Source organism: Sorex araneus, chromosome 3, assembly GCF_027595985.1.
Source record: "Sorex araneus isolate mSorAra2 chromosome 3, mSorAra2.pri, whole genome shotgun sequence".
NCBI classification, from domain to species: Eukaryota; Metazoa; Chordata; class Mammalia; order Eulipotyphla; family Soricidae; genus Sorex; species Sorex araneus.
The window spans coordinates 151,288,018-151,309,985 of NC_073304.1; the positions used below are offsets into that span (position 1 = coordinate 151,288,018).

Sequence of the window (21,968 nt, forward strand, 5' to 3'; positions counted from 1 at the left end):
GCTGACGGGCAAATCTGGAAGCATCACATCTGTCACAAGATGGGGGAACAGGGAGCAAACAAAGTCACGGTCCAAGAGGGCCTGCATGGGCGGTGGCCTGGTGGCAAATGACCTGCCTTGCCTGGGGAGGCCTGGAGTTGGGTCCAGACACTGCCCAGAATCAGCAGGTCCCAGACAGCTCGGGGCCTGGCTACCGCAGGGAAGGGCTGTCCCTGGCAGCTCCCCGCTCCAGTCCTGTCCCCTCGAGACTCCCATCTCCGTCCCTCCTGTCCTTCTCCTTGTCCCCTCCAGTGCCAGGACGCTCTGCCAGCCACTCCTTTCCCCTGCCTGCTGGTGGCCAGGTGCTCCGTCCCTCCTCCTCCCCAGGGCCCTGCTCCCTGCCCTCCTGGGCGGCCAGGGCAGCCAGGACGGCACCGGGAGCTGCCCATGGACAGGGCCCCTCAGAGGCAGCACAGAGCCTCGCAGGGTAAGGGCTCCCAGCCCCGGGGCAGGGGGCAGGTGGTGGTGGGAGCCCGGAGGACAGCAGGGAGATGACTGGCACAGAGAGGAGAGGGGAGGACAAGTCTTGCTGGAGGAGAAGCCGGGGGAGTTGGCAGAGTGGGGAAGGAGCCTTGTCAGCAGGAAGAGCAGGCAGGGAGAGGCGAGGGCCTAGAAGGGGCGGAGTGGACAGCCCTGGAGGAGGAGACAGCCATGCACACTGCTGCAGGGGCTCTGAGCCTGCCCCTCGGGAATGGAAGAGCCTGACCATTGCCTCTGGAAGGGCCCTTTTTCCTGCAGAGTGGGGCATGAAGTGCTTGGCCATGGGGTGGGGGCCAGTAGCAGTTGCAGGCTGGGCCCAAACCCTCCAATTGAGAGGCCAAGGGAACAGGAGCCTGAGTGAATGAGAGTTGCCCACTCTGGGTCGCTGGCACAGAGAGAATGCCACCTTCTGGCCCGCCTGCAGGGCAGCGCCCAGGCCTGCCTCGAGGGGCAGTGCCCACGGCCTCGAGAGGCACCACTAGAGAGGGACACCAGGTGGGGTCAGGCGGGGCGTGGGGGTGTGTGTGGAGGGGCCAGATGAGGCCGCTCTGGACAGTGACCCCCCACAGTGCAGTGGGGAGTGGGGAGAGTGCTTGTGTGTGCAAACGTATGGGTCACAGTATATGAATGTGAGTGTGAAAGTGAGAATATGTGTGTCCAATTGAGTGTATGTATGAAAGTGTGTGGGGGGGTGTATGTGAGAGTGTGAGTGTGGATGACTGTCGAGTGTGGGAGTATGTATTTGTGTGTATGAGTAGGGATGTGTGTGGGTGGGGGTGGGTGTATGAGTACGGGAAAGTGTGTCTATGAGTGTGGGAGAGTAAAGGAGTGTATGAGTATGTGTGTGTATGAGTGTATGTGTGGAGGTGTATGTATATATGGGTGTGTTTATAATTGTGGAAGAGTGTATGTATAAGTGAGTGTGTGCATGAGTGTGTGTGCATGAGTATGTAATAGGTGCATGTATGAGTGAGTATGGGTGTGTCTAAGTGTATGTGTGTGAGGGTTGTGTGAGTGTGATTGTTGAGAGTGCATGAGAGTGTGTATGTTTGAGAGTGTGTTGGTGTATTTGAATGTATGTGAGTATTGTATGTTTGTGGGTGTGAGTTTTTGGGGGTGTGGGTGTCTGGGTGTGAGAGTGTGTGGTTGTATAGGAGTGTGTGATTGAGTATGGGTGTGTGAGTGGGTGTATGTGAGTGACTGTGAGTGTGGGGGTGTGAGTGTGTGGATGAGTATGTGGGGGTGTATGATGTGACTGTGTAAGTGTAAATGTGCAGGTGTGTGGTTATGGTGGTGGGGGTGGGTGTGAGTATGAGGGTGGGTATGAGTGTGTGGGTTGATGTGTGTGATTGTGTGGGTGAGTGTGATGAATGTGAGTGTGTGAGTGTGAATGTGCAGGTATGTGAGAGTGTGTATGATTGTGTAGATGTATGTGTGTGTGCCTGGGCCCCTGCCCCATGACTGCCCACCTGCTCTGCACAGCTCTCCCCTCTGCAGGCTCCCCACAGCACCTCCCAGGGTGGGGGCTGTCTGAGCTGCTGCACCCCCTCCTCTTCCTTAGATGCCCCCTGGCCCATGCATACACATACACACACACACACACACATGCACACATATACACACACATATACACATGCACGCATACATATGTGCACACACAAGCACACACACATACAACACAAGCACACATGCAAGCACACAACACACCCACAGAGCTCTCTGGAGCCCGGGACAGATCCCGTAGCCTCCAGCAGAGGCCCCGGGAACAGCAGATCAGGCTGCGTCCCTGCAAGGGGGGCACAGTCCACAGAAAGCGCCGCTACTCCCAGACAGCAACATGGTGACACACGCTAGTTAGAAATCACAGGCATGGTGGCTGAGCGCTGGGCACAGCAGAGGCTGCACGCCGCGTTGACAGGGTGTGGGTCAGCCACTGGGCCCCTTCTCCCCCCATCCGCCTCCAGGCTCTGCTAGGGAGGGGTGGGCTGCCACCCTGGGTGTTCCTGGCCTGCAGCCCTCGGCCCTGACCTTCTCTTCTTTACAGAGCTGCTGGCCGCAAAGAAGACCCACACCTGTGAGTAGGGCATGTGGGGAGACGGAGGGTGGGAGCACCAGAAAACAGCTCAAGGGCCGCAGGGAACAACCCCTGGAAGATAACAGAAAAAAAGGGGTGCGCCAGAAAGATAATATATCAGGGAGGGGTCTTGCCTTGCACACAGCCAACCCAGGTTCAATCCCTGTCACCCCATGTGGTCCCTTGAGCCCACCAGGACAGACCGCTGAGTGCAGAGCCAGGGGTAAACCCTGAGCATCTCTAGTGTACCCAACACACAGGACCAAAAAAAAAAAAAATAGGGGGAGAGTGGGAAGTGGGGGGGAGCAGCAAGGACCTCAGCACGGAGGATATGTGGAGATGGAGAATGAGCACAGCAGTGGGGGCGGGAGAGTAAGGGTGAGGCGGGGCCGCTGGGTGGAGAGGGAGCCCGGAGGGAGAGACACGGAGGACTGCGGGGCACGGAGCAGGGAGGGGCGTGGGTGGCCTCAGCGAGCCTGGCCTGGGCTTTGTGGTTCTTCTATGTGGTTGACACATCCTGGGTGTGAACAGCCCTGTGGCCAGCAGTGAGAGCCAGCTGGACAGAGCGCACAGAGACTGTCCGGGCAGGAGTCTCCACACGCCAGGAGCTGAGTGCTGAACGCTGCCTGCCTGCGCACTCCCCCCCCCCCCCAGAGCCTGAGGCTGCAGTACTGAGGAAAAGAGGCCAGAGCTTTGGGAGGACGTCCCGGGGGGCTAGGGAAGCGGCTCTTTGCCACCTGGCGCACCAGTGAGGGAGCCAGTCCCCCAGAGACAGAAGCCAACCCTTCCTAGCTGCCCACACCAAGAACCCACCGGGCTACCCAGCTGACCCCTCTGGCGCAGAGGGCTCTCAATCGCCACACAGATGCCTCTGTTTGGGGTCGCACCTGGCAGTGCGCCAGGCCTCCTTCTGGCTCTGTGCTCAGGGACGACTCCGGGGGTTGCTCAGGGCTGTCCGAGCTCAAAGCGTGCCTGTCAAGAGTCCTGCAGGCTGTGATACAGCTGCCCCCCAACCCATGCACTAAGGGCAGCAGCAGAGCCCCCTCCTTCCGGGCAGGGGGCCAGCCGAGAGGCCGCAGCCCCCGGGGTGGGGTGCTGTGCTCAGCATAATCCTGGCTGTCGCCTCTCTGACCTCCCCCAGCCACAGCGCCCCGCGGAAATGCTGAGCGCGGCCCTGGAGAAAAGCGGGTCAAGGAGTGAGAGGCTGCGCAGTGGGAGGGAGTCTGGGACCGTATGTGGGTGGGGGGAGCAGGGGAACTTTAGGGGCAGCCCAGGGAGCCCCATGGGGCAGGGTGGCCTGTGAGAGGGACTGCCCTCAGAAGGACCCCCTGATACAGCCACGGGACTCTAGAGAGGGGCCGAAGAAGGAGGACAGGGACTGAGGCCTTGCCTTGCACTCGCCAGCCCGGGCGGGTCCCCAACACCATGCCCGAGCCCACCAGAATGGCCCTGGGCGCAGAGCCAGAAGTAAACCCTGTCATTAGGGGTGTGCCCCCTCCCAAAACACCAAAACCAAAACCAAAACCAAACCAAATAGAAAGGAGTGGTAAGAAGGGACTCCTGGGCTGAGCAGACTCAAATCCCAGAAGCCCAGCCCCCACGTGAGACCTGGGGCCAAAGTGCCCCACTGGCCTCCTACTCTAGCCCTTGCTCCGGCTGTGTGGCCTGGGCAAGCTCCTGAACCTCTGTGCCTCACTTGCCCCCTCCGAAATGCAGAGAGGAATGGTCCTTACCCATTAGTGCTTGGTGGGCATCAGATTACATTAAGGCCGTTTTTTAACGTGTAGTGATGTGATGACCACTAATGTCACATTGGTCCTTCGCAGTCCTGGGGCACTTCCTGGGTGGTCCTGCTGTGTCTGACGCGAGTTCAAGCCCAGGACTCACGCTGTTTGTGGGACGTGGGTGCAGGGGGCACCCCATGTGGCCTGTTGGCACCCCTGGGGCCTGGCAGTCCTGGGAACGACCCCCATGCTCCTCTCTGGAAATATCTTTGCTCTGGCCCACCTAGGTCAGGGCTAGAGTCGCAGTGACAGAGGGGAGGGAGGGGGCCTGCCCAGGCCCCTGAGAAGGCCACTCCTGCTCCCCTGCCAGAACTCCCCTGGCAGGCAAAAACAGCCTCGAAGGCCCATGCTGTCACATGTGGTTTTGGAATTTTCCAACGCCCCCCCTGTGACGAGCTGCCCTGCCCCTCACACTCTGCCCCTCACATGATTGGCCACTTGGGGCGCCTGTCATCCTGCCGCTGCACCCCAGGGGGTGGAGTTGGGGGGGTTGTCACTAGGACACCTGTGTAGTGCAGCACTTAAACCCCCTGCCCAGAGGCGCTGGGGGAGAGTGAGGTGCACACTGGGGACTGGGACGCCACAGAGAGGTTCACCCAACCCACGGCCACTGCCACCCGCACCTCATCCCTGGACCAGCCACTGCCAACAAGGACAGGGAGCAGCCAAGCCTGGCTCATCATGAGAAGTAAGTGACAGGCCACCGGGAGCGGGGGCCTGGTGGCCCTGGGCCCTGGAGGGGCAGGAGGTCTTGGAACCGAGGGGGCAAAGATGAGAGCTCTTCCGGGTCAAGGGCAAGGTCAGCCAGGGGGCCGTGGGACCCCACTCCCCGCAGTCCGCCGAGGGAGCCCCATGTCCTGTGCTCTGAGCGTGTGAGGGCCCAGGGCCCCCTCGCCTCCCCACTCCACAGAGAGAAGCTGAGGCCTGGGGATGGACTGGCAGGCTCACAGATGGACTGAATGTGGCCTCCTGGCCACTGGCCCTCAGCCCTCAGGGTTTCGCCTGCCTCCTGCCTCCACCCTGCCAGACAGGGGCTGAGATGCCGTGCCCAGAAGCAGGACAAGAAGACTGACCTTGGCTCACCAGGCAGGCAGAGGGGACGGAGCCCCGCACTTCGGCCTCCATGCTTCCTGGCAAAGGCAGAGACCAATGGAACCCTGGGGTGCCGTGCATACGTGTGTGTGTGTGTGTGTGTGTGTGTGTGTGTGCGCGCGCGTGCGTGCGAGCACAGTGATTCCCCTGTCCCCTCACCCATTTCATGAGGGGAGTCAGGCACCAAAGAAAGGGACATGGAACCTCTAGCCTCAGTCCTTCCTCGGCGTGGCCCGCGGGCAATAGCTAGTGGGCAGGTGTCTGGGGTTCCCGCACTAGTCCTAGGGAGCAGTCAGAGTGCCCCTGGGCTTCTACAAGGGAAGCCAGAGGATCTCGGGCAGGAGAGGAAAAGGGAAGCAGCACGCCCTGAGGCTGTCCCGGCCCCAGCCTGGGGCCTTCCCACAGGCCACAGAAAGGAGGCCGTAGAGGGCCCTGGAAAAACCCACCAGGCTCTGGTCACTTGGTCACTATCACCTCAGGCACCCATCAGTTTGGTCCCCTTCCCTGCAGAACCACGAGGCTGAACTGAAAGTAAAATCCAGCTTTGGAGGCTCATGATTCCATGAATCCAGACCGAGGAGGGAGCCCCAGTCCCTGCAGGGTCCCCGACAGGGAAGGAAGCTCAGCTTGCCCCGGGGACAGATCTCCGCCATCCCCTTCATGGCAGGTCTGGACGGGGCTGGGGAGAGGGGTTGGAGGACACAAGGCCCTCGAGGGCTTCAACTGCCCCTGCCGCTCTCCCTCCCAGGGCAGTCCGGCCGACAGGCCTTCTAGAAACAGTCAGCTGGACTGGGCAGCCATGACTGTGGGTGTGGCAGAGCCTGGCGACAGGGTGGAGGCCCAGTGCTAGCTTAGGGGACACCGAGGGCGCCAGCCTAATGTCCACCCCCAGCCACGTACCTTCCTGACCAGCAGAGATGTCAGGGCAGTCTCTGGACCCACGTTGTTTGCCCCACCCTGATCTGCCTCCCAGTGAGGATGCAACATCACCAGCCCCCTGGCCAAGGCTGGGGTCACCCAGAGTCCCTGGGGACTGGGCTACTACAGCCCCAGAAACCAAGGCCACACACAGGCACACCCCAAGAGCCGCAGGGGAGCGTGGGGAGCTGAAGGAAAATCTGAGGCACAGAGCACTGTGAAGGCCCCTAGCAGAACCGGGGTGCAGAGAGTGGGCGCAGGGAGGCATACAGGAGGGAGGCCACAGCACTGAGGCCCTGGAGGGCAGCGGCGGGGCCTCAGGGCGATGGAGATTTGGAAGATGGGCACAGCCCCCTGTGCTGAGACTTGGGGTACCTGAGCTACAGAAGCTCCCAGAGCCAGGCCGCCTCAGCAGTTGCAAGCACAGAAGGCCAGGGCAGAGCCGACAGGCATCAGGGCCTGGCGTGGCACCGGACAGGCAGGGAGGTGGGAGGGGTGGTGGGGGCGCAGACATTGGGGTTGCACACAGGCCCGCACTTCCCCACCACCCCTCCCCTCCTCACCCCTCCCCTGCATCTCTCTTCCCCCAGGGAGGCCCCAACACCCCCTCCTTGTGCAGTTCAAAGCACCCTTATCTGGTCCCCTCCTCTAAGCGGTGCCCTGGCCCAAACGAGGAGCCCAGACATGCTCCCCTGGACTCCCTCCTAGGCCCCTGGGTACTGGTAGTACCCCCTGAGTGTGGACCTCCAAGGCTTGCGTGGGCATGCAGAACTCAGAAGGGAGGGGGTCTGCTTCTGAGGCCTGAGGGGACAGAGGGCTGGGGGCAGCCAGAACCAGGCTGGCCTGGGGAACAGACACCCGCTGCGAGTCACAAGCCGCAGCCGGCAGGCTGAGTCTCTGACTTTCGGGGGTTCACCCCTCACGCCTCCTCCCATGATTCATCTCCTGCCCCTTCTGGGCTGTTTTCACCCAGTTTTGTTGTTCCCCTCCCTCTAGCAGCCCCAGACAGCGGGGGTGGCGGGAGTGTCGGGCAGGAGTTTAGGTGACTGGCTTTCCTGGGTGCCTTTTCAAAACCCCAGCCTCTCCTGCACCCACCTGAGTTTTAGCTTCTCTCTTGCTCAGCCCTGGGATCTGAGTGTCTCAGCAGAAAATGGTGACCCGAGCTGGAAGGGGGCCCCCAGCCCTCCAGTCCCTGCCGCTGCCTGGGCAGGCAGCCCACTGTGGTCTCCAGGTTTGCAGAAGCTGCGGGGACAGGAGCTGAGGAAGGAGGGAGGCTGCGGGCTGGCAGGGACACTGGGACCCCCGCCAGGTTGTGGTCTCTGTGGGGGGAAGGACCGAGACTTGGGGCTGTGGTGAGGGGCCCCGAGCTAAGAAAAGAGATGCGGGTCTTGCGCCCCCTCCCCTCTCCGGGGACCAGGTGTGCCCCAAGATGGCCTGGTCCCTTCCCCCAGAACCTTTGAAATCTGCTGCTGACTCCAGAGATGGGTCCCCAGGGACCACCTCTCCCACTGCTGCACTCGACCTGCATGGTTCCAGGGGTTCCCCCGAACTCCGTCCCTAGGAAAGGGCCCCTCACTTTATGTCTCCCCTTGTCTCTTCATCGCACTCTCTGCAATGCATTTGTTTTGTTTTGTTCAGGTGCCACACCTGGCAGTGCTCAGGGCTGACTACTGGCTCTGTGCTCCAGGAGGGCTCGGGGGACTGTATAGGAAGGCAGGGATAGAGCTCAGGTCAGCGCATGTAAGGCCAGCACCCTCCCACTGTCCATGTCCCCAGGCTCTCCTGTGGCTGCGTTTGGACAGCTCAGCCATACAGGGGCTGAGTCTGCAGAGAAGGGCATCGGGCTCCGGTTCTAGAGACCGTTGTTCCAGGGGCAGTGGGTAGCCCTGGCCAAGTAACCTTGGTCACCACACTGCTTGTTCTGGCCTGGCTCTGTCAGCTCCTCTACCAAATGCAAGCCACACTCAGAGTGCACTTCCTCTCACGGTGGCTGAACGGAAAGTGGAGCCAACTCTGGGGAGAGAAATCCCACCCTCTCCGTGAGCGCCCGCTGCAGAAAGGGCAGACAAGGAGGCGAGGTGGAGCTGAGGGGAAGTGAGGGCTCCTCTGTCAGGAACCCACCTCACTGGTGCAGGGGGGTTGAGAGACACACACCCCCCCTCCGTCCCCCCCCCCCCCGCCCCTGAGTTGCTCTACCACTTCCGCTCTGTGGCATAGGGCACCTGGACGGGCCCAGGGCTGCCTTCCTAAGGTGGCTCAGGGCCAGTCCTGGAGGCATTCACAGAACACTATCAATGAATCTCACAGCTGCAGTATGCCACAGGACCACACACACACACACACACACACACACACACACACACACACGTGCGCTCCTTGCTACCGTATTTCCCCACACAGGAAAGCCCTCCTGGAAAGTTCCCTGAGAATTCCTCAACCTCTAAAGGGAGAGATGAGAGTAGAGACGGTTCTTCTCCCTGGAACTGCAGGGGCCACGTTTCCGGGGACGCTCTGTAGCCAGGCAGAGAGAAGGACGAGTAGGGGAGTGTGGGGCCCCTCCAGCCCCCAGCAGGAGCAACAAGCACTACCAGAAGTGCCCCCTGAGGCCTGCTCTGATGTCCCTCCTGGGAAAGAGATCCCAAGAGGCCTGGCTGGGAGGTCGGCGCGGAGCCAGCCTGGTCTTGGCCGTTCAGGGAGACAGCAGTGCGCCGTCTCCATCTGCCCTCTCTCCCCTGGAAAGCACCTGGGGCCAGAGTCTCCTCCAGCCCCCTCAGAGTCGCAAGGGTGGGAGCTAAGGTGTCTCTGTCCCCAGCGGGCGAGGTGAGGTGAGGGGCCAGGCGGGCCCGTGGGGGCCTCAGCGGCTGTCTAGCCCAGGGCTTCCTGACATTCGTTTGGTGCGAGTTCCTGGCACTGCGGGCCGAGGCTGCTAAGTTCCTGGCAGGCCAGACTCCAGGCCCACGTTTGAGTAATCCCGCGATTACTCACTCCTCTCCCCCACCTGGTTCCCACCAGCCACTGCCTCCAGGTCCTGGGAGCTTCTGAGGCAGAACACTGCCTCCCTCGGCAGCCTTCTCAGCCGCTGCCGCCAGCTCACCCTTTCCCGGTCCCTGCCCCGCCCCGCCCCCGCCCCATCATGAGCCAGCTTGCCCGAACTTTCTCTTTGAGGTTTTGGGTAGAGGGCAGAGAAGCAGGTACAGATGGCAAGGGGGGGGGGGGTAGGAGGGCTTGAAGGTCCTGACAGAGCCAGGTGCGGCCTGTGCTGAGATGATCCTTGGCTGCCAGTGACAATGTCTGTTTTCTCCTGGTCCTCGGCCCTCTTGGTTCCTCTAACTCAGAAGCTGGGTTCAGTCCCCAGCATCCCGTGTGATCCCCTGAGCCAGCCAGGCGTGATCCCTGGGTGTGGCGTTAGGAGTAAGCCCGGGGCACACCAGGTGAGACCCCCAAGCCCAGGCAGAACATAACCCAGGCTGAACACCCTGGCCTCCAGCCTGCAGCCCCTGATGGCCGAGGGCGCCGTCTCCCGTGCTTCTCTGGCTTCCTGGGCCAGGAGGGCCAGGAGGAGGCCACCAGGGTCAGGCAGGGTGGGGGTCGGCTGGTGTGTGGATGTGTGCACGCACACGGATGTGGCCCTCGGGGATGGGAAGAGGCGGGGGAGCCTGTGGTCGCTGCTGGCTGGAACCTGGGTTCCCACTGCGGGTTGGCCTAGTCTCCCTCCCCTGACTCCTTTCCTGGGGCTGACCAGGTTGGTTTCTCCCTTCTCTGCGCCATGAGGAGAGAGGCCACCCAGGGCTGGAGGGGAGAAGGCGGGGAGAGGCAAGCATAGGGTCCAAGGAGTCCCGGCGCAATCACTGACAGCCAGGAGCGTGTGGCCTCACCCTCCCACCTCGGACACACGGTGCTCCTGTGCAAGTACCGCCGTGGACAGGCCACTCTACCTTCACGCCCCCGTGCCACTGGCAAGAACGCAGAGGCCCAAAGAACCCTCACATGGGGCCAGAGCCATAGCACAGCAGGGAGGGTCTTATTCACACAAGACAACGGCCTGACGCAGGCCCAGTTCCGGGCGCCCCATACGGTCTCCCAAGCCCACTAGAAGAGATCCCTGAGTGCAGAGTCGGGGGGAAGCCCTGAGCATCACCAGGTGTGGCCCCAAAATCAAAAGACAAAAAAGAAAGAAGCTGAGCAAGCTGAAGCGATGTGCAGGCGCCCCGCCCAACACGCTCTGCCCCTTCCCCGGGAACCCAGTGCCCCTTGGTCTTCGCTTCCAGGCCAGACTTTCTTCTCTGCTCCCCATTTGTGAGCAAGACTGAGACGCTCTGGGGGTCCATCCTGCAGGCCAGCAGGGCTGTGGGGGCTGAGGATGGGGTCCGACAGGGATTTCAGGCCCCCCAGGAAGCAGCTAATTAACTCTGAAGGCACCAAGGCAGCCTATGGGGTGATGGTTCTGAGACACAAAATTGAGGGTGCAGTGGGCAAGTGAAGGCTATGCAGCCCCCTCTGTGAGACTAGGGTCCGAGCCCGGGATCGAGAGGGGCTCGCAGGAGGGGGACCTGCCCTCACAGACTGCTGCTGCTTTCTCTGGCACAGAGGGGTGGGGTGGGGTGGGGGTCAGAGGCCTCCTCTCCCCCTGCTGGAGCTGCTCAGAGCCTTGGAGGGGCAGAGAGAAGACCGCTACACATCGTGCCATCTCGGGCCCTGACAGAAGCCTAGAGACGACCTTGGGCCTCCAGAATCAAGAAAAGGGGGGCAGGTTCCAGGGAGCTCAGTGGGGGAGGGGTCCTAAAGGAACTAGCTAACATCAGTTCTGGGCTCCTGTTCAGGCACCAGAGTGAGGAGCTGGTCCCTAGCACTGGCACCCACGGGCTGGGCTTGTGGTCGCCCACACAGGTGCTGGCACGCACCCACCGCCCTCACCCACTGTGTCACCCAGACCCTCGCTGGCAGCCGTCAGCTCCCTGGCACCCCACTCTCCCAGCCCTGTCCCTGCTCCTGCCTGCCCTCTCTACACCCTGCCTTGTGCCCCTGGCCTCTGCCTGCCGGGGCTAGACCAGGGGGGACTGACTTCTCCAACTCAGCCCTCCCCACAGTCACCTGCTGGGGGTCCACATCTTCCCACTGGGCCCCTCAAGTCAGTGGAGGATGGGGGAGGTTCAGAGGAAGCCCAGCGGGAAGCAGGTGTGTGAAGAAAGGGGCTCCCTGAGACTGGAGCCTTTCAAGTTGAAAGACTGAGCAGGTGGGTTCCTGCAGCTGCCCCTCAAGGAAATGGCCCCCACAGACCCTTAGCTGAGCCACACTGGGCGCTTGCCACCTCTCACTGTGAGAGACGGAACCAGCAGCAGGGCAGGGCGTGTCCCTGCGCCCGCACACCAGGGGCTCCGGGCAGGGCCCCAACCGCAGGCCTGACTCCCGCTCCTTTTGTCCTCCAGCCCAAATCGAAGTGATTCCATGCAAAATCTGTGGAGACAAGTCATCTGGGATCCACTACGGGGTTATCACCTGTGAGGGGTGCAAGGTACGCACTGTGTGGACGCACATACATGCACACATGTGTGAAGTCGAGGCTGCCATGGTCTGGGCTCCGAAGGCCTCGAGCCTGTGTGTGTGGGGGGGGGGGGGAGTGTGGGGTATGTGAGGCAATGTGTGTGTATGGTGTGGGGGGGTATGTGAGGCAATGTGTGTGGGGGGGGAGGTGCATAAGAGGGGGGTGGGGGGTGAGGGAGTGTGGTTGTTATCTTGTCACGGTGAAACCAGGGGCTCTGACATCGCTGGCCAAGGGGCAGGTGGAGGGGCTTCGGGCCTTGCGTGGGGCAGTGAGTGTCCACTGCCCCCAGGGCTTCTTCCGCCGGAGCCAGCACTGCAACGTGGCCTACGCGTGCACGCGCCAGCAGAACTGCCCCATCGACCGCACCAGCCGCAACCGCTGCCAGCACTGCCGCCTGCAGAAATGCCTGGCGCTGGGCATGTCCCGGGATGGTGAGGCCACGCCAGCCTGCAGCTGCCTACCCCGCTCTGACAGCCACCCTCGTGGGGTGGGGGTGGGCCTTCTGCACTCGGCCCATCTCTCCCTGTGACCCCTGCGGAGCTAGGCTGGCCCTGGAGGGTGGGGAGAGCTGCGGCCTCCTGGGCCTTCCCATCCCCCCTCCCCCCTCCCCACCACAGGAGGAGTCGGGGGTAGGAGAGTTGGGGGGAGGCACTAGGAAGGCATGAGGGGAGCCAGAATGGCCCGTCAGCACTTTGCTGTGCCCAAAAATAACAGAGTGAAAGGAAACACACCGGGGTGTGCAGGGGCTGTGCCCCCACACCTGGAGGGGGGTGGGGAGGGAAAAGGCAGGAAAGAGCAGAAGAGGATGTTCGGGCCGTGGCGGAGCCAGGGCTGGGCTGTGGTGAGTATCTAGGTCACCAGGGAGCCAGCGGGCCTGACCACAGGGAGCCCTGCATGCTCAGCGCCCCTCTTCCTCCGGCCGTTCCAGGCAACCCAGGTGACCCCAATACCTCTGGGGGCTCCCTACCAGCCCACCCCAGCCCTGCCTCTGTGTGTGGAGGCTTTGCTGGGGGTACAAGAGTGAGAAAGGGGAGGGGGCTGCAGCCAAGGTCCCCATGGGTCCCCGAGGGCAGGGCTGATGACTCATTGTCGCCCCTGCCTGCCCCTGTCCCCTGCCCCTTGCAGCTGTCAAGTTTGGCCGCATGTCCAAGAAGCAGAGGGACAGTCTGCACGCCGAGGTGCAGAAGCAGCTCCAGCAGCAGCAAGTGTCCAAACCCCCAGCCGCTCCTGGCCAGGGGGACGCCCCTGTGCCCTGTGCCCTGGGCCCCCCCAACGGCCAGCCGCGCCTGGGCTCCTCCCCTGACCTGCCGGAGGCTTCCGCCTGTCCCCCAGGTGTCCTGCGAGCACCGGGCTCTGGAGCCCCCTACTCGCATTGCTTGGTCAAGGTGGGGCTTGGCGGAGCCCCCTACCATCTGGAGTACAGCCCTGAGCGCGGCAAGGCCGAGGCCAGGGAGGGCCTATTCGGGGCGGCCAGCCAGCTGCCCCCCAGTGCGTGCGGACTGCCCTTCGAAGCGCCCGCACAGCAGGGCCGCGCCCCCGGGACCTGCTGCGGCGCCCCCGAGGCGCCCTACGCATCGCTGACAGAGATCGGTGAGCACGGGGTGTGCAGAGGGTTCCCCGGAAACCAGCCGAGCCCACGCGGCTGACAGGTGCGTGGTGGGTGCAACTGGGGCTGCCGCGCTGGATCTCGCCCTTCTGTCCGTCTTCCGCACAGAGCACTTGGTGCAAAACGTCTGTAAGTCCTACCGGGACACGTGCCAGCTGCGCCTGGAGGACCTGCTGCGCCAGCGGCCCAACCTCTTCTCCAGGGAGGAGGTCGCTGGCTACCAGCGGCAGGTGAGGAGGGCGCCCAGGAGGACACCCTGCGCCCACGCGGACAGGAGCGGGCACAGGCAGGCCGGGTCTGTACCACTGCTGAGTAAAGGTGGGGGTGGGAGCTTCTCCTGCATCCTCCTCCTCCTCCCCTATGGTCTGGGGGAAGAAACAAGAAATCCTTGTTTCTGAATCCTCCTCCTGTCCTTCCTCCCCCCAACCCTTGTCCTCCTCCATCTCCTTCTCCCCTCCCCTTCTTCCTTCTGCTACTTTTCCTCCTCCGCCACCTCCTTCTCCACATCCTCCTATTCCCCCCCCCTCGACCTTCCTCATTCAGCTTTTCCCTATCTACCTTCCCCTCTCCTCCTCCGGCTTCCTCTTCCCCCCTTCCCCGCCTCCCCCTTCCTCTTCCCCATCCTTCACCTCCTCTTCCCCTTGCTCCAGGCACTGTGCTAAATTGTGCTAAATGTTTTACTTCAGTCATCCTTCACCCTTAGGACAAGTGCCCTGATTGCTTCTAATTCACCAGAGCAGAACCGCTGGGCTGGGGTGGTGTCCTGGTGTCTGTCTTTTGCCCTGACAGGCCCCACAAAGGCACATTTGGCTTTGACCTTTTCCACCTGTTGGCTGAGGCAACTCCTTGGCCAGGGTGGGGGACTGGTGGAAAGCACGTCATCAAAGTGCAAACTTTTTTTTTCTTTAACCACACTGGGCTGTGCTCAGGGCATGCTCCTGGCTCTGTGCTCAAGGATCACTCCTGGCTCTGTGCTCGAGGATCACTCCTGGCAGGGCTCAGGGGATCATATGGGATGCCAGGGATGGAACCTGGATGGACCATGTACAAGACAAATGCCCTACCCGCTGTCCTGTGTCTCTGGCCCCAGATGCAAACCTTTTGAGGACAGAGGTGACTCTCAGATGAGTTTCATTCTCCAGCACTCGGCCCCCATATACCAAACAGCTCACTTAGCACCAGCCACTGGCGAGTGCTCAGTTAGGCACAAGTAGACATCAGGAGCTAAAGTTGACTGTGCATTTGGGCTGAAAACATGAGAGAGACAAAGAGAGAGAGAGAGGGGGGGGAGAGAAAGAGAAAGACAGAGTGAAAGGGAGAGGGAGAGGAAGAGAGAAGAGAGAGAGAGGGAGAAGGAGAGAGGAGAGAGACAGAGACAGAGAGACACAGAGAGAGAGAGAGAGAGCATCTTTTGCATGTCAAGGCCCAGGCCCAGGTTCAATTCCTGATACTGCTAGTCCCCTGAGCGCTGCTGGGAGTGACCACTGAGCACTGATACAGGAGTAAGCTTGCCTTACATGCACCCAACTCGGGTTTGACCCCTGGTGTCCCCTAGGTCTCCTGAGCGCTGGGGAGTAATTCCTGAGTACAGAGCCAGGAGTACTTCCTGAGCACCTCCAGGTGTGACCCCAAAACCAAGCAACCAACCAAACACCCAGGCCAGATCTGCCCCATGGCCAGTCTCCCCCTCAGCCTGGCTCTGCTTGTCCCGCAGTCCATGTGGGAGATGTGGGAGCGCTGCGCCCACCGGCTCACCGAGGCCATCCAGTACGTGGTGGAGTTCGCCAAGAGGCTCGCGGGCTTCATGGACCTCTGCCAGAACGACCAGATCGTGCTGCTCAAAGCAGGTGCCTGGTGGGCCGGAGGGTGGACAGGGCCGGGCTGCACAGGGGGGGAGCTGGAGGACACCCGGACTCCACGGGCCCCTCTTTTCTGCCCCCACCCCCCAGGAGCAATGGAAGTGGTGCTGGTCAGGATGAGCCGAGCCTACAACGCCGACAACCACACAGTCTTTTTCGAAGGCAAATATGGTGGCATGGAGCTGTTCCGAGCCTTGGGTGAGGACTGGGCGTGAGCGGGAGGCACGTGCCGAGGCCCTCCCTAGCACCCTCTCCAGGCAGAGCGTCCCAGACTGAGTCAAGGGTGGGTGTCAGCCCCGCGCCGCTCAGCCCGCCTTCCCACCCCTCAGGCTGCTGCGAGCTGATCAGCTCCATATTCGACTTCTCGCAGTCCCTGAGTGCCCTCCGCTTCTCTGAGGACGAGATCGCCCTCTACACAGCGCTGGTCCTCATCAACGCCAGTGAGTGCTCGGGGAAGGCCCCGGGGAGCCAGGGAGGGACTGGGGAATCGGGATAGTCAGCTTGAGAAACTACTTTAAAGAAGGCCCAGAAAGGTATTATGGGGACAAGGCGTTTGTCTTCTATGCAGCCAACCCAGATTTGATCCCTGCCACCCCATGGACTGAAGCCCCTCCAGGACTGATCCCTGAGCACAGAGCCAGGAGTAAGCCCTGAGCACCACTGGGTGCGGCTCCCCCACCACACACACACAAAAGAGAGCGCAGTGAAACCCAGACATACACCAATTCTGCTTTAAAATGGAATTAAACAGAAGGCCCAGAAGCGCCTGAGGAAGGGAAAGGGATGTGTGGGCACTGTGGGGGGCCCTGAGGTTGGGGAGTGAGCCACTTCCCTGTGAGAAGTGTGATTCAGGGTGCACGCGGGAAGCTTTCCCGAAGCTGGGCCCTGTGTCCACACTCATTCATCACCCTCCCGGGACCTTTGCAGGCTGCTGCACAGGCTCTACCAGCTGAGTGGGGCTCCGCCGCCGCCCATGACGAGACCCAGAGTCAGTGAGTTAGACACTGCACGCGGCCAAAACCAGTTCAGCCCCTGACACGCCATACTGCCCCTGAGCCCCTCTAGGAATGATCTGAGTGCAGAGCCAGGAGTAAGCTGTCCCCCACCAGGCGTGGCCCAAAAACAAACACTCGAAATATAAGACCCAAAGCTGGTCCTTAGCACCCCTGTCCCAGCTGCAAGTCCTGGACAGACTAAGTCTGTGGGTCCTGGGGAGTGTCCTCTGGCCCTGTCAGTGAGCAGAGACCTAAACTTGTTCCTTTAACAATAAAGACATCAGAAGTGACTTCAGGCAAATTCATGGAGCCAGACACATGGTCTCTGTGTTGGCGTCCTCTGCTGCAGAGAGGCCTGGGGCTGTATTCGGACACCTCCCTGGGGCCACTCCTGGTGGTTCCCCTATGCTGCCAGGGACACCTGATTTTTTTCCCAGTCTTCTCCTTGGGAAAGGATTCCTGGCGCCTAGACTTGAATAGGCTGTGTGGAACCTACCACGGAGAGGGCAGGATGGACTTGAGAGATTGGAAGGGAGGAGCCCTTTTCTCCTTCCCTACCTTGTGTACAGCCAATAAGTTTAAGTTCAAGGCTCCCAAAACTCTGCTGTCACCAAACCAAGATGTACATACATACACACACACACACACAAACACACACACACACACACAAAACCCCACACCCTTTTGGCAAAAGTTAATGTCCTCTTCCTTTCCTTTCCTTCCTTCCTTCCTTCCTTCCTTCCTTCCTTCCTTCCTTCCTTCCTTCCTTCCTTCCTTCCTTCCTTCCTTCCATCCTTCTTTCCTTCCTTCCTTTCTCTCTTTCTCTCTTGGTTTTCGGGCCACACCCAGTAGTGCTCAGGGCTTAATCCTGGCATCTGTGCTCAGGGATCACTCCTGGAAATGCTCAGAGGACCATATGTGGTGCCAGGGATAGAACCAAGATCAGCTGTGTGCAAGGCAAGGGCCTTAACCCCTGTCTCATCTCTTTGGCCCCTGTCATTCTTTCTCATCTTCAAAATGATCCCAGACCGCCCAGGGCTCCAGGAGAAGAGCAAAGTGGAACAGCTGCAGTACAATCTGGAGCTGGCCTTTCACCATCATCTCTGCAAGACGCATCGTCAGGGCATCCTGGCAAAGGTAGGTCCAGTGGCAGGGTGGGAGAGATCAGGTTCCCTGCCAGATCTGAGAAACCAGGGCTTGTGCCGTCTGGGGTCTGAGGGCGCCAGAGGAAGGCTTTGTAGACTGCGCTGGAGGCACTGTGCCCGCCAACTTGCAACAGCAGTGGGAAGTGAGGGAAATCAGTCATTTCCATGTGCATGGAGATGGAAAGCGAGGGAGCCTGGAACTGGGCGGAGCCTCCAGGGAGCGATTCAGTTTAATATAGCCAGCGCTTACCCGGCACCTGCTAGCACCAGCGCTGGGAGTGGAAAGATACAGAGATGCAGTCCTTGCCCACACCAAGTTTTGTTTTGTCTTGTTTTAATCTGGTAGGAAGAAGAGACTTGTGTTCCATTAACTCTATTACAGAGATCTAATATTAGTACAATTAGCAAAGTGCTCTCTGGGTCCGGGAGCTGGCATGAAGGGCTGGAGCACAGACTCTGAGTGAGGGAGCCCCGAGTTCACTCTCTCGCAGGACAGAGTCCCCCAGCAGTGCAGGCATGCCCCTAAGCAAACAAACAAACGTCCTGAAGATAAGGGCGATCTGTGAGTAGGACAGATATCATTGCCCTGTAACTATAGAGTAACTAAATGCCTTGTCCAAGTTGATGTGATTCTGGTGTGATAATAAATGCAAGATTTAATCCTACTTGCACTGTATACCTGTGCCCAGAATATGTGATATATAAATATGTAATATATCTTAATGGACATATAAAAGACATATTTATCTTAGTACCCACCTATAGTTCTAACTATGACTACAGACATTGGGGAAACACGTTGAGCACAGAGAACAGGTTTTAAAAATAATTTGTAGTTAAAAGAAGTGGATCACAACATGTGGCATTTAAAGCCGGCTGTGGGCCATGTCAGGTTCCTAACAGGCAGTCTCGCGGTAAGGCAAGCACTCCAGGCCGAGAAGCAGAGTGCAGGAGGCAGAGTGGAGTGAGTGGGACGCCAGCCTCGGCCAGGAGCAGGGCGAGCTGGAGGGCGCAGAGGAAAAGCGCAGGACAAGCTTGGAAATGAGGTCAGGTAGCAAACTAGAGAGGAATTTCAATGTCATATTAAAGAGTTAAGGCTTTATTTTTAAGCAACGACAAGCCCCAAAGGCCCAAGGAGTGATATCATAAGAGCTATTACACGAGGCAATTAAATTTGGTAGCAGGGTAAAGGAACCTTTTATGTAATCGTTCAAGCAGTGGGCCCTGCTAGGTGTTCGGGATACAGAAACTACTTAAACAAGCATCTCCGCCCCAGAGCTGCAGGCCTGGCCACACAAATAGGCAGGAGACACTAGGGCTTACTTGGGAAAGCAGCGAGCCAGCAAACTGGCTGGGTATGTTTTCAGAATACTTCTCCTACCCTAGCGGGCAGTGCTCACTGGGACTCGTGGAGAACCTTCCCCTCAGGTGCTGCTTGTCTGCTGCCGGGAAGACCTGGAGTGTGGCCCTCGCTCCTGGTGCCCCGCCACACCTTTCTCTCCCTCCTCTCCTTCACGGCTCTCAGCCACGTGGGCTGGCACCTCTGTCCTCTTTTGTACCTTCTGTTGTGGCTCTCTGGAGGGTTCTTCCCATTTGTCCCATTGGCTCTTCATTCTGGAGTGGGTTTTACTGACCACCCAGAGGCAAAAGACAAAGAAAACACCCCGACCTCTCTATCCCTCACCTCAATTTATTTACTCCTGGGATCACAGAGTTTACTCTGTGCTCAGGGATCACTCTCGATAGGCTTAAGGGACCATATGGGGTGATGTGGATTGAACTGGGGTCGGCTGAATGCAAGGTGAGTGCCCGACCCACCGTACTATCTTTCCAGTTCAGGGCTGTTCCTTCTAGAGGAATTTTCCTGACTAGTCCAGAAATGCCAAGAAAATAAACAGTTCTATAGGTTTTCTCCTGTGAGAAACCTCTGTCTCCTTTGGATCTCTCAGCCTTTTTCATTCCTACTTGACAGAGAGAAGGTGGGGCTGGTTTACTTGCAGTGGCAGATACTGAAGTTTGAAACTGTTTAGTTGAACATTTGCCAGGTACCAAGTATTATGGTGGGGCATGAGGAGGAGCGAGAGACAGAAACTAGGGAGGGAAAGCAGCTGAATTGGGAATGTTTCCTAAAATGGAGCTTAAGTGCTTCACAAAGGGAAGCCCCAATGGGGGGAAGGAATTAAGTAAATATTCCCAGGTGAGGTGGAGAGGCCAGAGTGATGGCACATGGGTAGGGTGTTTGCCTTGCATGCACCTGACCTGGCTTTGATTCCCCAGCATCCCATACTGGTTCCCCAAGCACCACCAGGAACAATTTCTGAGTGCAGAGCTAGGAATGACCCTTAAGCATCATTAGGTATGAGTACCTTCCCCACACACACACACCCCAAAAATATTCCCAGAGGAGGTGACACTACAGGGCAGTCAGAATCAGGAAGCAAAAACCATCTGGAAAGGTACAGAGGTGGTGGAAGAGCAGCAGGCTCAGACGCCCATGATGGGCTCCGGGACAGACTCGCGTTACGGGAGCCTTTGGGGTGCATGAGGGCCCTGGGCAGGGTGCATCTGAGGGGCAGCAGAGACATGGCAGGGGAAGGACTGTCCATGGCAACCCCCATGCCCTGCTGTCCTGGCACAGAGCATCTCTAGGAGCCAAGCACACAGGGAAGAAGCCTGGGCAGTGGCCGCGCATGCCCAGCAAGGACAAGAGGGTGGGAAGAGTGTGGAGGTGCTTCCTGACTGCCCCCCTCCCGCACACCATCCCCAGCTGCCCCCCCAGGGGAAGCTCCGGAGCCTGTGCAGCCAACACATGGAGAAGCTGCAGACCTTCCAGCACCTTCACCCCATCGTGGTCCAGGCTGCCTTCCCACCTCTCTACAAGGAGCTCTTCAGCACTGAAAGCGACGCCTCGGACGGGCTGACCGAGTGACCGGGTGACCCAGACGGGGCCTCTGTCCCCTTCCCTCCAGCCCGGTGACTCACCTCCCCGAACTGCCTCAGCCCTACCCCCCGAACTGCATCCTGCCCTCTCCTTCCTTTCCTGGACCCCCTGCAGAGGTCCCTGTCCACTCTGAGAGTGAGCCAAAGCCAGGCCTCGCCAGAGTCGTGTGGGTGTGGAGCTCCGGCTCCCACCTCAGTGCTGTCCCCTTCTGTCCCCACAGCTGCAGCGGGAATAGGGGGGACTGAGGTGGACCAAGCGACCCTCGGGAGGGGGTCCAGGGAAGCCCAGAGGAACAGAACTAAACTCTGGATTCTGGATTCTCAACTCAACTCTGAAGCTAAGACTGGCCTTTGAAATACCTCATTGAATTTCCCTGCAAAGATTTGGTTGGGGGGAGACGAATGAAGCTCAGTCTGACCTCAGAGTCTGGAGCCCAGAAAGATCTAGAATACTGGGAATCTGGTTCACTGCATCTGCCTTCCCCTCCTCTGAGCTCAGCAAGGAGGTGACTGGGCACCTGGCCCATTTCCCAGTGTCTAAAAGCCAAAAAGGGAAAAAAAAACAAACTCAGAAAAGGTGACTAAGGAGGGGTGAGGTGAGGGGCTGGGGACCATGTTTTTAATAGGATGGGACTATAACAAAAGGATTCAGTGACGGCCACAGACACTCTGGACAGAGGAAGAACTCAGACCTCTTATGTGCACTTTAAAGATGGATTTGAGGGGCTAGAGCCATAATACAGCTCTTGCCTTGCACGTGGCCAACCCGGGTTCAATCCCCAGCATCCCATATAGTCCCCTGAGCCCCTCCAGAAATGACCCCTGAGCTAGGGCCGGAGCAATAGTACAGTGGGTAGTATTGTATTATTGCACAGGGCAGACCCAGGTTCAATCCCTGGCATCCCATATAGTCCCCCAAGCACCACAACCAGGAGTAATTCCTGAGTGCAGAGCCAGGAGTAACCCCTGAGCAACGCCGGGTGTGACCCAAAAAGAAAAAAAAAAGAAAAAAGGAAATGACCCCTGAACACAAGGCAGGTGCCCTGGGTACTGCTGGTGTGGCCAACAAAACAAACAAAAAAAAAGATGGACTTGAGGAGTTACCCAGCCCAGACCCAGTCAGGCACACAGACACATCTACACAGGGCAGACAGGCACCGCGGGTGGATCTGCCATGACAGTCATGTCTTTGTTGAAGTCACGGTTCACAGCATCCTTGGGGTCTGGGGAAGAGTGGTGATCTTGAAGGAACAGTCTAGGGTCTCCATCCACCAGTCTCACACCAGGTGGGGGTCCCAACCCTATCCCCTGCCTGCAGCTCTAGCCAGGGGACCCTCAGGGGGACGGAGCTGGCTGGACTTGTGCAGCAAAGCCCACCCACCCACCAGGTCACAGCCCTGAACCTCTCTTGGCTTATAAATAGCGGTGACCCCTCTTCCCAGAGATGAACAGCCAGCCGGCGACAAGGTGGGGGCGGGGACCGTTTCTTCTCAG

At 59.5% G+C, this 21,968-nt stretch overlaps 1 protein-coding gene across 2 annotated transcripts; it reads left to right on the top strand.

The window, feature by feature from the left end:
* The first annotated feature begins 342 nt into the window (after nucleotides 1–342).
* Nucleotides 343–21,927, top strand: RORC (RAR related orphan receptor C). Of its 2 annotated transcripts, XM_055130696.1 has the most exons (11): nucleotides 343–466; nucleotides 2,564–2,593; nucleotides 11,814–11,899; nucleotides 12,219–12,360; nucleotides 13,055–13,519; nucleotides 13,644–13,765; nucleotides 15,250–15,382; nucleotides 15,485–15,592; nucleotides 15,724–15,834; nucleotides 17,417–17,526; nucleotides 20,302–21,927. In XM_055130696.1, the coding sequence occupies exons 1-11, from the start codon at nucleotides 427–429 to the stop codon at nucleotides 20,461–20,463; spliced, it is 1,509 nt and encodes a 502-aa protein (XP_054986671.1). In that variant the 5' UTR covers nucleotides 343–426; the 3' UTR covers nucleotides 20,464–21,927. The 2 variants fall into 2 exon arrangements, with proteins under 2 accessions (XP_054986671.1, XP_004618162.2); XM_004618105.2 differs by lacking the exons at nucleotides 343–466; nucleotides 2,564–2,593 and adding an exon at nucleotides 5,053–5,065.
* The last annotated feature ends 41 nt before the right edge of the window (nucleotides 21,928–21,968 follow it).